Source organism: Azolla caroliniana, unplaced genomic scaffold (genome assembly GCF_043228905.1).
Source record: "Azolla caroliniana isolate FFs.n. ecotype wild unplaced genomic scaffold, voAzoCaro1.0.p SCAF_1, whole genome shotgun sequence".
Classification (NCBI taxonomy): Eukaryota; Viridiplantae; Streptophyta; class Polypodiopsida; order Salviniales; family Salviniaceae; genus Azolla; species Azolla caroliniana.
This window is the reverse complement of record NW_028230436.1, coordinates 33885087-33903379: the sequence shown is the minus strand read 5'-3', so window position 1 is coordinate 33903379 and position 18293 is coordinate 33885087. Positions and strand designations below refer to the sequence as shown.

Here is an 18293-nt window from a genome sequence, read left to right as displayed (position 1 = left end):
AATTAATGGGTTATATTGTCTTAATGGGTTATCGTACCCATTACTAGTTGCAATTGTGTTATATTGTCTTAATGGGTTATCGTACCCATTACTAGTTTTTGATGGTTCATGGAGTTCATTTCTTTGGATCTCTTTATAGATCTCCCATCTTCGTGGCACATCTTCTACCGGTACAAACATAGTTATAGGAGAAAATATTCAAACATCTTAGTTTCCCAAAGGACATTATAATCGATTGTCAAGAGCCACAATTCATCTCAGAATTTTGGAAACATTTACTTAAGGTTGCTCGCAATCTCTTCACAAAGTAGATGATAGAGGAGCATCTTGCTACATCCATGACCAACAAGATGATCGGGTTGAATTCTTGCATCTTGTGAGATTCTCTTTACAATAATTCAATACATTCTTCTATGGAGTTCAAAGAATTCTTGGTTCCATTCCAATAGGTATTCATGGGATCATAATTGTTCAAACTAGGCTTCTTGCTCAAGATCTAGCTGTTCTCATCCATATTATAAACAGTTCAAATGGCAAGATGGATTGCTCTTTTAGAACATACATCTATACATCACTATTAATGGCTGTCCTTCTTGATTCCATATCTTGCAATGCCTGCACCATACACCAATAATTAAGCATTTTTCAGTATGGAAGGCTATTATTAGACCTAGTCAAGAGTACTGGTCTCCTCAAATTTGTAGTCTTCCAGCTTGCATGTGTTGTCAATAAGATGCCTCGACATCATTTGTATGGGTGACTTCAATAATTGCTAGTTTCAAATTGTCCATATATTGGGTTTTATTACAGATCATGCAAACAGACATAATCAAACATCGTCATCGTTTCCCATATATCATTATACGCAATCATGAGCCATAATTCATCTCCAAATTTTGGAAGCAATTGCTCAAACCTCACGAAATCTCTTCTAACCTCTCTTTGATTGATCATTCAAAAAGTGATATTTAGACTCAAAACACATTAAATTAGACATTAAGTTAATATCTCCCTTGCTTCATAAATTACAAATAGGATTATTATGTTGACATCTCGCATTTTTTGGAATTGTCTTACAACGATTTAGTCTATTCTTCTATATGATATGCTCCTTCACAAACATAGGTTGTCATCCTCATTGGACAAATGCTTGAATATTGTGAAGTACCTTTGAGCCCTACTAATGAAAATTGTATGGTACGAGTCAAATAAAGTTTAGTTGAACTTTCTTAGCATTTACATAGTGGTCATACCATGCACAAGTCATTCAAAAAATTGTGGTCACTTTGATTATTCATTAGAAAAGGCTAACTTTCATCTTGGAGACCTTGTGAACCATTCATGATATTTACACAAATCAATGATGACAGAATTTCCATTACGTCTTCCTTTACATTTATGCCTCTACCTAGTATTCCATGTCTGACAATTAAAATGATCATCGCGATCTAGTTTCATTCTGAATTGGATGGTTACGGCCCCATCTCTTGTTCAAGGTTGAAGTTATTTTAGACTCCAAGATCACGTGTAGCAACTTATATATGTCCTCAATTCATTAGGTTATGTGCCTACTATCAAACTTGGGAACAAAACAAAGAAAACCATGGCCTCCAATATTGTGGAGCTCATGCAACACGAGAATAGTCTTATTCCCCCACTTGTAAAACAGAGGAAATACCAAATAGGTGTTCTTTTGCAAGCACCATGGGTTCTTGACTCCGACACAAGGCTGATGTAGTAGTTGGTCTATGGGCATATTTTGTCAATATGAAGAACAAGAGAGCATAGTTCTATGCAAACGGAATAAGATGTCTTGAGAGGGACAGATAAAAAAGAGAGACAATGAACGAAAGATAAATCATCAGAACTTCCATCAACAAAGTGAGGGAAGATTACAATGAGAAGAGTCTTCTTAGTTAAACATTCATAATATTCTTAAGACCCCCAAACTGGCACTAACATATTACAAGAGCCAATCAACTTAATAATACTTCGTCGTCAATTCATTAGGCAATGGCCAAGAGCACCTCATAAGCGTGTCAAAACTTCGATTGAGGAGAAACAAGTAATTGAAATGAGGCTTGTGTCACGCACCTCACCGAGAAACATTCTTTGCTATATGACAATTGGCACTATGCGCCCATGATAACAATAGCTTCTACAACTAGTAATATGGCAAACACAGCATTTCTTTCTTCCAACCTAAACCAAAGTCAATTGGAAAGCATGGCCTCATGTCTCCAAGCATTGAGTGGAACATACCACACGGTCGCTCTAGTTGGAGTACTTGCAATTGGTGCCCACATTTGAGGCCCAATTCCTTGCCAATTACAGTTCAGGGAGCACGCGTAGGCCAGGCTGACGAAAGAAAAACCATTGATGGCCCACTTGGGCTACCAGCTTGCTACAAACATGGCAATAATGTAGAACTAATTGTGGTGTTCCAGCAACATTATTGTCTTGTTTGTCCAGCATCTGAAATGCCAGACTTGCATATCTTGAATTCAGACCTAGAGGTACAATCCCAAACAAGCTCTGACTCCCATCCACTCCAACATCATCAAACCTTCAATCACTAACTTTTCTACATAAATATGTTGTCCCATATTAGGCATGCCATAGTGTTGCCCATCAGAAGTAACAATAATTTGTTACAATTAAATGTACATCATTGGTGTGTACTACATATCATTGTAATCTACATAACCTCATGTATAAACGCCTTTACACACAATGAGAGAAACATGGATACAGTAAAGTCATTGTTGAATCAGTGCATACATCTTGTCTCTGCTTCTTAATACACATTTCACCTATCATTGTGTTTGTGTGCTGCAAGTGAATACTACTTACGACACAACTAATCTAACATTCTATAAACAGTTTGCAAAGTGAAACCTCATGGTGCACACTGCAAACCTTTTCATGGGTAGATGTATTGTCCATTAACTTTTGCATCATGTGTCCAGACCATTAATCAACTAGTTCATAATGCAACAAAGACTTGTGACCTGTTTTTTTAGTGAAAAATGAAATACCCAATTGTGTACATTATACCATTCACCAAATACAAGTATGTTAAAATTTCTGTTGTCTCATCAATGGCTATCAAATCAATTAAGCAATCGGTTGCTGAAATATTTCATCTAAATGCAATTAATACAATCTTTCTCGCAGCATGTTACCATACTACTGCATATACTTTATAAAGTAAAATGCATTCTTATATTCCCAAGGATCAGCAGATAAAAACTTGCTGTCATAACGCTTACAGCCATTTCTGTGTAAAGACATTGATAATTTTGTAATCTCAAGACATTTGAATACATCCATTAGCTGGATAAACAGTGGTTTCACTTTCAACCACACCACTTTCGATCACATGCTAGTGTACACAAATCATTGTATGTGCAGAAAACTTGCATTTTTTCATGCAATCATTACCATCATCATCATCATGCACACTCAAGCTTGATCAACAAGTAGTTCAAAGAGGATCAATCCTTGATGGGTGTGGGGGCATGCATGGTTTCACCATAGGTTTTAATGCTCCTTTTTGCTTGCCAGCTGAACACATTTTTCCACTTTGTATTTTTTAACTACAATCCTCTACCAAACCTTCTTTTAGTGGTATGATTGGTAAGCTGAAGGTAAACCAGATCCATAGCCATACCCAGTGTTATACAGAGATGGTGCAGTGGTGTTACCCCCATAAGAAGATGGTCCATAAGTGAGTGAACCAACACCATCTGAAGAGTACATATAAGAATTCTGCAAAACCGCCGGACTTCTAGAGGAAATGCCATATGTCGAGCCATACCCAGCAATAAGGTTCCGATCAAAACTGGGTTGATTTGTTGTTGCATTATACGCTAGCAACATTGGATCACCATATGGAACCCTTCCTTCAGGAGGCCTATAGAAATTCTTATTATTTTGCACCATTCCACCAACCTTATTGTCAGTTCGTGGTTTCTTCATTTGTTGCAATTTCCCTGGTCCACTCCCTCGTTTCTTGTCTGCCTTTGCCTTCTCGAGTTGTGCTAGCCTCTTCTCAAGCGGTGCTGGGGGGTACTTCTCTTCGATCTTCAGATCACTAATTGCCTTCAACACTACCTTTAATGCTGCTAACTCCTTTTGATTAGCATCATTCTGTGGGGTCAAAAAATTTCATAAATTATGTTAGCTACTGTCTAAAAGGCCCATTTTTCATTCCATATATCTATGAGCCCACAGACTGAGTACTCCTATGCTATAGTTATGTATAGTAATGTACTCATTCTTCAAACCTATGCTATAGTTAGGTATAGTAATGTACTCATTCTTCAAACCTATGCTATAGTTATATATAGTAATGTACTCAGTCTTCCAACCTATGCTTATGCTTTTGCTTGCAGAACCAACATAATTCATAGGTTTTGTTAGTTAAAATAGATTGATAAAAAGTTCACAGATTTCAGACCATACATCTTTGAAATTATGCTTTGCTTCATGTTACCACACTTTCCACTTTTCATACTTTGCATCAAATACATTTACACTTTTCTTATCTGAGTTGCCGTTATCAACCATTTTTGCTTACTCTTACCAGGGTTATTATTTTCCATATTGTATTTGTCTATGAACCTTAAATTTTGCTTACAATTCGTACAGTTGTCAATTTTATAACATACATATTCATGATTCTAAGCTTTTGCTTGTGCTTATAATTGTTGCAATCTTTATACCATACATTTATAAAACTTGGTTGCCCTAGGCAGAGTTCCTATGTTTCATTTATTACTGTCACCTATAAACCTAAGCATTTGCTTGTTATCACCAGACTCAGCATTTTTTCATAACATACATCCACCAAACCAAAGAATTTGCTTCATCTTACCTGTGCTGCGATTGCATTATGGTTACTCTTTTGGGTGTTCTGGACAACTTTACGAGCATCCTTGAGATATGACTTGAGTAAAGGTATGGGTGGAAATCTATCTGAAAGTTCAAACTCAGTAGCAAATGAGATGGCCTCCATTTGTTTGCCATCTTTAATCAGCCTCTCAATAATATCTGGCAATCCAAGAGACGACAGAACTAAGCATGACAACAAGAGAAAACGCAGTGTATGCCAACTAAAATTTGAACATATACAAAAGTACTCTCACAAAACCAACTGAATATGATGAATATATATGAAACGAATTGACAAAGAAAATGAGATTTACCAGATAACTGAAACAAACTGGCAATAACATGATGAGCAACAAATAAACTACTCAAAACAACTAATAAGCAAGACGCAGCGCACAACCAACTACCTAATTGACCACATAAGCGTTGATCTGCTACAATGGGATAGATGAGCAAAAGATATGCTGAAATATATAAGAATTTTCATGGCAACATGTAACTTTGTGATATATCAACCGTGTATATAAACCTAAAATTTTGTGTGGCCAAAAGATATGACAACTTGATGGAAAAATATGCAAGTTTGTCAATGCAGCATCAATTATGTTTGCTAAAGAGGGTGGAAGCTCATTAAACATGAGACTTGGTGGAAAAATATGCAATTTTAGTGATACATTATCCTCCACCCTGTATATGATACTAAAGATTGATTTGCTTCAGAAGCACTAACCTGGAACTTTTGAGGATAAACCAAGAGATCGGCATAGATGTGGAGTTTGCTTCCTCCTTGTAATTGGCAAAATAAGCTTACAAAGCTCATCAGGGTCATATTCAGATGCCAACCCAAAAGTCACCAAAAGCTGCAAGAGGCTGTGGGCATCAATGGAATGGTTGGATGTCAAATCAAGATCAAGGTCAATCTTAGACTTCCAAAAGTCAGCAATCAGCTTGGCTGACTTTTTCAACTCTTCGGAAACCATGGGTTGTTTGGCAATGCCATCATTGGAGGATAGCACATCGGCAAGAGCTTCCAACAATATGATGCATGCACGTTTATTAGAAGGTAAAGACAAGTTATCATTTTTAGTGCTTGATCCCGAACCTGAGTTTTGGTTAGGTCGATAATAGCCTTCTAGAGCTTTAAGAACCATGCGGGCAGGCTCAGAGGCTGATCTTAATGCAAATGGAAGCTCAGCACTTATTGCATTAAGGTCTTTCCTACGTTCTGCAATGAAAATCAGTAGCTTTTCTGAATCCATAGCTTCGCACAAGGACTTCAGCATCGGCCGAGGTTTTACTACTACAAACTCGGGTACTGATGTGAGAAGACCACTGAGGCTCATGGAGGTATCAGAATGGCGTCTGTCTGCTTGTATGGTCTCAGGAAAACCAGCAGTATCCACATCCATCGCTAAGAAACCATTAGCAGCATCCAGGCCTCTACTTTCCTCCTCTAATTTCACAACTTTATCAGATCCTTTCACACTCTTTTCCTTCTCTTTCTCTTTTTTCTCCCCTTTTTTTCCTTTTCCTTCTTCTTTGTCTTCATCTTTTGGTTGTTCTGACCACTTCCGTTTCCTTTCAAGTATAATAGCAACAGCTTCATCTTTCTTTTCTTGAACTAATGCAAGCGACAAATGCTCTCTCGCAGATATCTCTGCTTCTCTCTTATCGAGAGCTTCTTTAGTTTCTCTCAATTTAGCTTCAAAAGCTTTCTCTCTGGACCCTAGCATTTCCATAGCTCCTCGAAGACGATTCTCAACCCCAAGTAGATACTCATCTACATCTTGCCAATTAGCCCCAAGCTTGCTTAGCAGAGCTTGGTTGCTTTCTAGCTCAGAGAAAGCCTTCTTAAGCTTCTCCTTTCTCTCCGCGAGAGAATCAATGGCCAGAAGGACATCCATGGCCCTGATGATTTCTGGCCAAAATGAGAAGGGACGAAAGGGAGGAAAGACAGATCGAAAGATCTCTGACACACACGCACGCACACACAAACAGAGAAAAGGCACACCTTGAGTATAGAAGAAAGATCTGATGTGTGGAAATGGTTGCAAAGGGGGGGGCCTTCTGCCTGGAGGGAGGTGTTCAACTGTCTGTCGCAAGACCTGATGAGAATGAACAGAGAGAACAGAGAAGAAGAAGAAGAAGAAGAAGAAGAAGGAACAGGGGAGCCTTCCAAGAACCCTAAGAAATGGAATCAAGAAAATCGATCAGGAACAAAACAGCGCACTACGCAGAAGTCGGGGTTTCTACTAATTTACAAAACTAGCCCCTCTATTTCCACGAAATTCCCCAAATACCCCCCGCCCCCCTCCACATTTAGTGAGAGGTAATAATGGTTAAGACCGGGAAGAGACCTCATTCACGTTACAACATAGCTCTCAGATGAAAACGACTCCAGAGTCCCAAACCAATCGGGAAGATTATGTGGGCCGATGCAGTATGAGTCTCTATATCTCGAACAATACTTAAACTAAGGCTTAGACCCTAGGTTATGTGCTTGGAGATAACGTTCTGTGTGATACCATTTGTTAGGGGAATGGATTACAGGGGCCAACGAAAATAAATAATCTAGATTCTAGACTCTAAAGCATGTGTCGCAAGGTATAGTTTGTGAAGCTTGATTGTGTTTGATGTTTGTTATGGCGTGTTGGTTTATTACCCCCCCCCCCCCTTCCCAAAAAAAATTAAAAATTAAAAAACGATCAAACACCTCCGGTTCAAAGGGTACCTTGCAAATGAGAATATATTTCAAAGGTAACGCACACATAATGATGATTCATGAATCAATGGATTTGCTCTTTTGCATTTCCTCACTCTTATTGATGAACCTTATCGCTCCTTGCTAAGAGATCCTTCATTCCCAAAAATGTGTGTCTGAGGCATCTAAAACCATCCTATGTATATGGGGGGGGGGGGGGGGGAGGGCCAACTCGAGGCATGTTCATTTACATGGTACCAACACCCAAATCGTTCGCACGCGAATCATAAGATTCGGTTCTACTAACTCGGGCCATTTCCCGTGAGATGTTTGTTGTGTGAGGGGAGAGCTCAACTTAGGTGAAGGAAGCGAGATGGTGACATGCTCTCCCCTCACATCGCTGAATGAATGCCTTCTCTTGAGCACAAGATTTGAGCTACTGAAGTAAGGCAAGAGAGAGTTCCGAAGAGCACACCAAGCTCTCTTGGGCACACTGCCATTGGTATACATACATACATACATACTGATACAATACATACAATACATACATACATACCATACATACATACCATACATACATACATACATATGTATGTATGAAAGCTACCACACAATACCAATACCCCCCTCTGCTGCAGCAGGGGCCCTATATGTTACATATGTATGTATTCTGGTTGATCCTGAAAACCCAGTCTTTTATTTATTTGTATAGATTTATATATCTCCATTCCTGAACCATCGATCGAAACTGTGGCAGACATGGCAATGGCTATGGCATTGCAGCTCAGCTTTCCTAATCTTGCCGCATGCCCTTCCACCATTTGGAACCAGGACTCTCTGAAGACTAAGAGGAAGAATCAGAAGCTCGGCTTAATGTTGCGGTGTAGTATCTCTGATCCTTCAGTGGTTGAACGATCCGATGCTTTCTTCATCAAGGATTATCGCCCAATCATTCTCTTTGACGGTTAGTTCTCTCTCTCTCTCTCTCTCTCTATCCTCTGTACATGTATGTCTTCTTTGTATACGTATGTACGTATGCATGCGTAATGATCTAGTAAGGGTTAAGCAATGAATCCCAAGACATGGTTGTTGTTGGCTCTGTATAATTCTCAGACTTCGAGAATAAATGAACAATCAGATGTGATTATTAGAGGCTTATCACATATACGTGATTGTTGGCTGCTGAGAAATTTATAAGATGATGTTTATTTTGTGGGTCTGTGTGTGTACTGTATGAATGATGCCCTCGTTCTTAAGCACATTTCTTTGGCAATTTGTATCAAACAGGCGATCATATTAACTTATGCATCATAAAATGAAACTTTAGGATCAAATCCATTATCTGCCAGCCAATTCCCGTGCACTATTAACTTCAGTGGTCATCATAACAATGCAATTTTGCGATGGAGTTCTCATGGCTTCAGATCTGTATGTACACTTGACATGAGAAGCCATATCATAGGATGTAGCCTTTTTGCAATCTAATTGGAACCCCACCCCACCCCCCAGGGTTAGACTGTTGCCATTATTTCAATTTGTGTTTTTTTTGTCCTCTACATACATTTGTTCCAATTAAAGCGTTTATACAAAAATAGTAAAGCATGCATTACTTTTCATAGGTGTCTGCAACCTTTGCAATGGAGCTGTGAATATAGTTCTCGATAACGATCCAAAAGGGTAAGATTTTAAGGTTTCTGTAAACTGTATGCTGAATATTCTTGTCTATGCATGATATGTATGCTTAGCCCATCTAGGAAAATATGTGCAAAGCATATTGTGCTCCCTCTTGACCACAATTCTCTTTCTTTAACTAATATTTCATTTGACGCTATTATTGTGTACTAATGCCTACGTATTCATGACAGAGTAACTTTATCGATAAAAATAGATTTTTGATCGTTTGGCCAATAGTTTTTATCTTTTGGCTTATGTTGATTCTTGTGTCAATTAAAAGTAAAATTCCTCAACAGAAATTGGCTGTACTTTGTGTCAAATTGCAATTATCATGTCCATGCTGTGATTTTGCTTGCTTTATACACATCTCTGCATTAACGTCTCCTACTATGGATCGTCCCTCATATATATAAACCTCACAAATAGGCATTATCTGTTATATGTAGAAAAGCTAACGAGAAACGGAGATACAGGATTGCTAATATTTATCTTAATAAAATTTAGATGCATACAGTTTTATTTCTAGACGAAGCTAGTTTTGCCAAAATAGGCTTATTCAATGTTAAAAATGAGTACGCATCAATTGTGTGTGTGTGTGTGTGTGTGTGTCTCCACTCCTTTCTAGAGATGTCCTGAAGAATCTAATATTCTTCATGTCCAGGACAATGTACGAGGAGTGATCTATTGAATTCTTGAAACTCTAGAATAGAAGTTCTTAAGATCAATTTAAATTTTTGCATGTATGCTGATGTATACCTTCCAAAGAACAAGATGCTCAATTTTGGCATGTGAAATTCCCAGATTAGGAAATGATTCTCCCCAATAAGAGGTGGATATATGCATATATGTTTGCTCATTAATTAGTTGTACTTTTTCCTCCAAAACAAAATGGCAACAAGGTTGCCTATTGATCCAACCAAGTTCTGAGCTTGTAAATTTCATCAGGTTTTGTTTGGCTGATTCAATTATATGGATTTGTGGTGTTGTGTTATTAAGGACACTGTTTCGTGCAAATTTGGGTAGATGGAGAGGTGTGAAATGTTTTTTTTTAATAGTCTGAGTGATGGACAGAAAAAGCAGTGGTTTGTTGAAACATAACTATTAAAAGACCTTATAATCAAAGGAGTGGAAGGTTAATAGAAAAGGGGGCACGCAGAAGGATGCTGATAGGTGAGATCGGACGCCCATAAAGCTCTTACTCCTAAAACAAATTTAGTGACAACTGCGACAGAGAGTAAAAGAATAAGGAGGATCATCAACACAAAGGTGAAGCTATGCCTACTGCCAATTGTGATTTGGCTATGTAATCTGTGTCTGAATGATGAATAATAACTGAACGATAATTTGTTTTTTCCCTTAGATATTGTTATTAAAGTGTGGCTTTGTTTAACTTCTCACGGAACTAAGCTCTCTTTTGGGGGACCTGTAACTGAGCTTCTGTAGGTAGCAAGTAGAGGAGAACATCTGAACTGCATTAAATTATTGTCTTTCTCAAAATCTTCAAGGTCTTTCTGATTGCAAGTTTGAAATTGAAGAAGAACGTATCGAAAGGAAAGGAGCCTTGATGAGAGCTTCATGCTTAACTTGTTGTGCTAAATGCTATCCCTTCCAATTTATAATGGCTACAACATATGGGGAGTTACGAGCTAACTATATAAACTACCAAAATATGCAACCAGAATTTGTTTGGAAAACTTCATAAAAGTGGTAGAACTGCAATCCCACCATTAACCAACCCCAGTCATTTCCAAGGTATATAGAGGCTAAGAGTGAGGGGATCAATTTACCACAGAAGTGTCATTAGTCCAATACTACATCCAGGGTAAATAACTTAAAGCACAGTTTATTGATATCAAATTACAAGCCCCCAAAATAGCCAAGTATAAATTGAAGGCATCATGAATATTTTTATAGCATTACAACAAGCTCTGGAGATGGATCATCTTGTAATGACAGCATGTATATTGATGCTTGGCTAGTGAGAACAACCTTCTCTGAGAGATGCTATGAAAAAAGTATTTTGACAATGATTCCACAAAGACAGTGTTGCAGAATTGTGACATGAGAGGTGGCAGAAGAAGCAGCTCAAGGGATGACACGGTGCGCTTAAAGACAAAAGGGAATGGATAGGCCACATGAAAATTACAAAGTCCATGCCGGGATATGTCTAGGTGGTGCAAAATCTGAAATCCCAACGTGCTTGACATGATGAAAACATAAACGTAACTCTGGCAATACTCCATGCTGTGTAAGAACATCATGTGCTTGGATGATGTGAGCAAAAATGTTAAACAATTCTCTTCCTCACATTTGTCAACCATAAAAAAGAGTAGAGGTTGTTTCCTTCCCTGGATGGTATATGTGAAGAAAATCAGGGACTTCTGAAGAGAGAAAAAAAGAGAGTTTTGTAACGTGTGAAACAACATTGATTGGATTGATTTGCAGTAATTGTGTTGAGGTTATTTGGCAAGTTTTGAGGAAGAACGAGTTTTATTTTCCATGATAGGCCAAATTGACCTTTGGTGTGTGTAATTGATCACATTTTGCTCACCAGTTTCATGTGTCTGACCCCTTGATGTCAGCTGGAATAAATCTGAGGCATTGATAAAAAAGAGTCGACCTAGATATGAAATAAACATGGAGAGTTTTATGAGGGAATTCAAATGAGTAAATTAACAAAACAGAGGTAGAAGACACTGATTGAATTAAGAATTAAGCAAGTCTTCTTTTTTTCTTGATTTTATAATCATAGGAGTTTAAGGCTTGCAGCTTTACAAAGCGAAGCGGGCAGGGCATTGCTTCAAAGATGTGGCCGTTCTCCGGACGATATTTCAAGTATTGTTTTAGTTGAGAAAAACAGGTATGAAGGTATCATTCACACTGAGCTCTTTATACTATCTCATTGTAGCCTTTGGACAAGAAAATTTAGGCATGCATACATTCTTTTGTACAAATGGACACAAATTGTCTCAAGTGAATCTCTAAAGAACATAAACTAATTAACACTAGGTTAACTGAAGATTGCATTACATGATTCTGTGATATCCACGCTCATGCTTAAGGTTATGTGTTGCTCTTTGGATGATGGTTCCTTGTACTCTAACCATGTTATGTGGAAAATATGTATCATGCTTGCATTTATTCCACAATATTTATGCTATATGATCAGGTCATCGACCAAATCAGAAGCCGTTTTGCGGATTGCAAACTACTTGCGTGTACCTTTCCCATTGATTGCAACTCTTTTATATCCATTACCTTTGTACGTTGTTTAGTTTCACCTATTAATATTTCAAAATTCATACAAAGATATAATGGACTTACAAATGAAGGATTTCATTATGTAGGTTCTTGAAGGATACTGTCTATGACACAGTCGCGACGAATCGTTATACTATTTTTGGCCAAACAAGTGAATGTCGTCTCTCTGATGCATCGTACCAAGATAGGTTTATTGAGTAATGAGACTAACATTATTCAAATTTGTTGTAAACAAAATATATTAATGTAAATTTACATGTACATAATGTGGGCTTGGAGAACATATTTATTTACCTTCCTCTTTAAGAATTATATATTGTTAAAAGCAAATAAAATAAACAAAAGGATATCCCTTCAGTTTACTTGCTTTACCTAAAGGTCTTCATCGACCGGTTAAGTTACGGCTTTTTGAGGTGACACCTTTTCTCTCACAAGTATTGTGAGTCTATCTTCGGGTATTCTACTTAATCATTCCTATCCTTCCAAAAATAACCTAGACTTGCCAACTTGTAACACCCCCAATATTATGTCAACCATCCAAAGGATGTACCTCTAAATATGGAGTGATTTTGTGCTGATCTTATACTCGCATCACCAATTTTTTCCATCGATGGTGAAGAGATCTTGATGTAATTAACAAAGATCAAAATTGCAATCCCAAACTTTGATCAAGTTTGTTTTTATAGATGGATTTTTGTAAATGGCCATAACATCTTGTTGCACACTTAAATTGATGCTAAATGACTCAAAACTTGCACTCATTAGCCCTTGAATGGTTGAGTTTTAGAAAAGCTTTGACCCTTTGATGCGTAAATAGCTAACCATAACAAAGCTATACTCTAGTAGCACACTTAAATTGATGCTAAATGACTCAAAACTTGCACTCATAAGCCCTTGAATGGTTGAGTTTTAGAAAATCTTTGACCCTTTGATGTGTAAATAGCTAACCATAACAAACCTATACTCTAGTATACTACAATTTTTTATTATGAAATGTATACATTTTTTCAAGATACATCTCATCAACTCTTACACATTGCCACAAATAATCTCTAAAGTCCAGCGTTATTGAATGGATGAAGTTACAAAAGCTTACACAATGATATTGAGATCGAAGCTCATACATCCAAACTTTATCATGGTAAGCATGCCTTTATTCAAACTCACTTCACACTACCACAATTGTTCTTGCATCTTAAAACAAAAGATGTCCAAGCAAGTTTTCTTATCCAAATCTTTGTTTTCTTAAGCTTAAAAAACAAAAATTAAAAAGGCGATTGTGCAGCAAATCCACCATAGACAATGTGGTCACCTTTCAAGTACATGGTACGTGATCTTCGTAACTTTCAAGGTGAGCTTTTGACCCCAATTTATCAAAGTCTTAGAAGTGCTCTTTTTCCTTACATGATGCATCCATGACTCATGCATCATCTTGCATGTCAAACACCATTAATAGACTCATGGCCATCTACGCACTTCTAATCCATGTATAATTATCCGTTATTCTCATCATACCATTTCTAAATTAATAAGTAAGAAAATGAGTGGCATGTTGAAGAAATTCCATCGTTTTACCTTTTCGAATTTGTCACTCTTGTGCCACAATTTTTGCTTAATTTAATTATTTTGAGATACAAACAAAAGTGCCTGCATGTTCATGCCAAATGTAATTTTATCTATATTAATTCATTGGAGAAAATACAAAAATACACAAAGCACTCTAACTTATTGACAAATCACTAGAATACCCCTCTATTTCTTTTAACCATAAATTTGCTTGTGTTTTTAAATTTACACAACTATCCCTGGTTTTTAATTAGATCAAACCGACACTAATGACCATGTTATTATTATTAGTGTGCTAGTTAGATACCGGAACACTTATTATGATAGATTTGTAATTTAGTATCTCTAGAGCTCTTGAACACTACAAATAGTAATTGATTTTTATTTTTCATGTTAGCCTAGTGTCAGTATTAATTCAACTTAATTAAAAAGTAAGTCTTTTTTAAATTTTGTGGTCGGGGCATCCTAACAATTTGACATGATTAGGGGTATTTTTATTATGTACGCATAATGTAAATAAGGGTAGGTCACTAATATTTACAAAACATAAGTGAATGGTAAATTCGCTAATGTTAGAAAGGGATAATGTGATTGGATAGAGGGAATGGTATGTGCACTATCGTGAGCTTAACAACCAATGGATATAGAGTCTTTTATAGAAGTCACACCTATTCAAGGGGTATGTGAAGATGTATAACTTAGAGAGTCTAAAGTCGTAAGACACTAGTGGTGCAGTCTCAGCTTTTGTCGCAGTGATTGTTTTACCTCTTCCAATATATTAGTCAGCGGAATATCTATGGGTATGGAACATTAGTGGTTTGTTGGCTATGTCTCGATCATAGCTTGAGTGTGGTTGGGAAGATCAAGTTACAAGGGGGGGAAACTTTAAACAAATGCCACAAATATGTGCTCAAAGGCCAATTTTTCATTTTTTTTCACATATGTAACAAAAAAACCAAATGCCATTGTCAATAACCTCTTGAGTAGTTGTATTTGGTATTTATGAAGTTGTGTAGTTAATTTCTATTTCAAGGGTTGACAAATAGCATTTCGGAGATAATGAATGTTTGAATAGTTTGGGGTATGTTAGGTATGCAATTTAGAGACTCGCACATTTAATGGTGTGTTAATTCATAATTATTTAATTTCAATTACAATGTGATATAATCACATAAATTAGTGGCTTTGCACTTTGTCTCATAATTAGAGTGATTAACCATGATAAATCATATTGTGATAAAAGCTAATAGTAGTAAATATATGTTGGAAATTGGAAACTTTCGTTTTGGAGATTGGACAAAAGTTCTATAGTATGGACTCTAGAGATTTGGCTCACGAGTGTCAGTATGTAGGGCTGATGAAGATTGACAGTCAAGCTTTGGACTCGTTCTAAATGGACACACATGGGCCGTACATGGATCATGGAAAAGAAAAAGACACATCATTTTTAGTTGGCCAATCACAATCAAAGGCCTCTTTCATAGGAAAAAACCTTGCCTACCACTTTCTCTAATGCATTGAGAAGTTTATTAATAGAAAGAGGCTTGGCAAAAAGCAAATAACAATAACCCCTTTCATGTGGACTATTTGATTGTTTCAAGTTGTTAAGCATATCAATAGATTGGGTGAATATAACCCTATAGGCTATATTATATATATGAGCAAATTTAGTTTTTTAAAAGTCACCCATCAATGTACTCTCTAATGTTCTTTAATGTTTCCTATACTTCAAAAAATGAAAATCGAGAGACATGCTAATGGAAGATCCTTTAAGGTTCTTTAATGTTTCCTATACTTTAGAAAAGGAAAATGGAGAGTCATGATAATGTAAGATCTTTTAATGTTTCTTGTACTTAGAAAATGAAAATTGAGAGCCATGCTAATGGAAGGATATTCTTCTTTGGAAAAAAAATTAAGAGCCATGCATGCAAGATCCACCATCCACTATAGAAAATGTTAATGACAAGATATATAAAAGTTAAAACCAAGCACACCGCTTTCACATGGATAATTAAATATTTGGAAGACCAATGTTGGTCATAAAATTTATCTTATGGCAGTAGATCAATGGAGTCAAACAATTGGGAGGTTAACCCAAAGATTGAGCAAATATTGGTAAGAGCTAATAATTACGGGTCAAGACCTATACATTGAAGAGTGTGTTGTAAGAATAACCATACAACCATGCCATACATAGGAAATGCTTTTCTACAATAAGATCTTTCAAATATTAAGTTGAAAGATGGTGAGAGGAGATTGGGCTGAGTTGACATTCAAACATGTTGGCAAAGAAGGAATTGCTTGATTGGTAGGTTGTACACGTATGTGGAATAACCCCAATTGGTCAAGGCTAGGCTATAGCATAGGCTTATGGGTTAAACCCTTACAAGAATCACAAATTGAGAAAGTATATATTTGGTGTGCATCTATTGTTTAAGATCATACTTATCTTTAGTCCTAGGGTAGGAGAAAATCACAAACTTCAAAATAAACTAGAGATGTGTTGTTATTTTTGACACGTTCTTTGAATTTTCCTAAATGATTACTGTTCAAGGGGGCATACATGCAAGATCCACCACTCGAACACATTGTTCGAGAAAAATCAAATGCAATGGCCTCTTCTCTAACCCACAAGTCTTTCAAACCCCTAGATGTACACATACTTACAACGTGCATTTGAAAATACTTTACCTTAGCAACTTCAGACAATCATCTACTATCAAGTATTTAACTTTTAGTTTCCTAGTGGATTAACAATGTGAGCATTTGTCGCCGTATTAATTGGATTTAAAAGTATTACTCGCTCACTATAAACAACTTGCTTTGCACTTCCAACTATCCCCATATATTCCATGTGGATTATGTAGTAATTTGTTGATTTTTTAATATTCTAGTGGTGTATGTTTACCTTACTTTCACTTCTTGATTTCATATATCTCATAATTGGTTAGTGGTGGCTTTTTATTTCTCCCAAGAGATTGACATTTCACGTGAGTGGGATGTGCGCTTGGTAGTTTGGTAACTACCACTTGATAGTAAAGTAACCTTACCAAATCCCACTAACAATTAGAGAGAGATAAAACGATGCATCTGATATGCCTTTCTATTTTGACGCTTCCGCCACATCATAAATGTGTTTGCATACTTGCACACACACACAATCCTAAACGGAACAAGATATGAATGCTTGTCCATCTCGTGGATGCTTAATAAAGAATATAATATTTTATGCCAAAGTGAAACAAACCCTCTTCCCTGTAGGATCTAACACATTTGTATGAATATTTTATACTTTGTTATGTGTAGAAGATCGAAACGTTAGATCCAAGGAGCAAATATATATCTATTGCTACACTTCCTCATTGATCAAATGAATGTATAGAATTTATTTTAATTTTTAGATTATTTTTTCAAGCTTGTAACATGCCATTGTTCTATGTGGTGTCCAAAAATTGCATCCTCATATCAAATAAAAGTTTACTCGTAACGCCCACTTGTCCTTATCAAAAATTGGAAAGGGTTTCTATTGTGCAAGTCTCAAGTAATGATATGATAGTTGATTGGAAAGTTGGGAATTGAAAATCCACGCCAATCAGCATATGGAGTTGAATTGAAGCATACTTCTTTTCTACTATCATTTTCGTATTTCGGAATGTAGTGCATCAAACTTAGTTCCTTGCTTAAACGTAACTAGTTGTGGTTGGGACATGCAATAATAATATAGAATTTTAAACATGGGTAATATCCCAAGTAAGATTGATAGGAGATTTTTGCTTTAGTTATGATTGTGGAATATCCCGTCGTTGTATACCCTAATTTCCTTGAATTTGTTCACCGGTCTTTATGCTTCTTACGTGTTGTTCATTCCTAGTTCATTATAAATACCAAGACATAAGACAAACACATGTTTCCTCGTTTTTCTAGGCTACACATTTCCATGCATAACTGCAATTTCACATTTACCATAAATGATTCATCGATATATGGATGTGCATTGAAATATATGGCATGCCATTTTTTGGAAAAAAAAGAAAAATATGGCATGCTTGCGTAAAGACATCACAATTAGTTTGAATAAGTTGGCAACAACGAGAAGTTATAACCCAATAACACCAGAGAAGCTACGAAGTTACAATTGCATACATGCACCTACACTTATGATATGAATGACTCTTTGTTAACTTATGGTAAGAAA

The 18293-nt window shown here is 36.6% G+C and overlaps 2 protein-coding genes across 2 annotated transcripts; one reads left to right on the top strand and one right to left on the bottom strand.

Moving 5' to 3' along the window:
* Nucleotides 1-3117: 3117 nt before the first annotated feature.
* On the bottom strand, nucleotides 3118-6897 carry LOC147869981 (uncharacterized). The gene is made up of 3 exons (XM_087335546.1): nucleotides 5627-6897; nucleotides 4880-5055; nucleotides 3118-4152 (listed from the first exon to the last, which is right to left on the bottom strand). The coding sequence occupies exons 1-3, from the start codon at nucleotides 6798-6800 to the stop codon at nucleotides 3625-3627; spliced, it is 1878 nt and encodes a 625-aa protein (XP_087191672.1). The 5' UTR covers nucleotides 6801-6897; the 3' UTR covers nucleotides 3118-3624.
* A 1401-nt stretch (nucleotides 6898-8298) lies between these two features.
* Nucleotides 8299-12887, top strand: LOC147869980 (Putative thiol-disulfide oxidoreductase DCC). Its single transcript, XM_087335539.1, has 5 exons — nucleotides 8299-8561; nucleotides 9217-9274; nucleotides 12024-12131; nucleotides 12441-12533; nucleotides 12619-12887. Exons 1-5 carry the CDS (start codon nucleotides 8357-8359, stop codon nucleotides 12731-12733), a joined length of 579 nt encoding a protein of 192 aa, XP_087191665.1. The 5' UTR covers nucleotides 8299-8356; the 3' UTR covers nucleotides 12734-12887.
* The last annotated feature ends 5406 nt before the right edge of the window (nucleotides 12888-18293 follow it).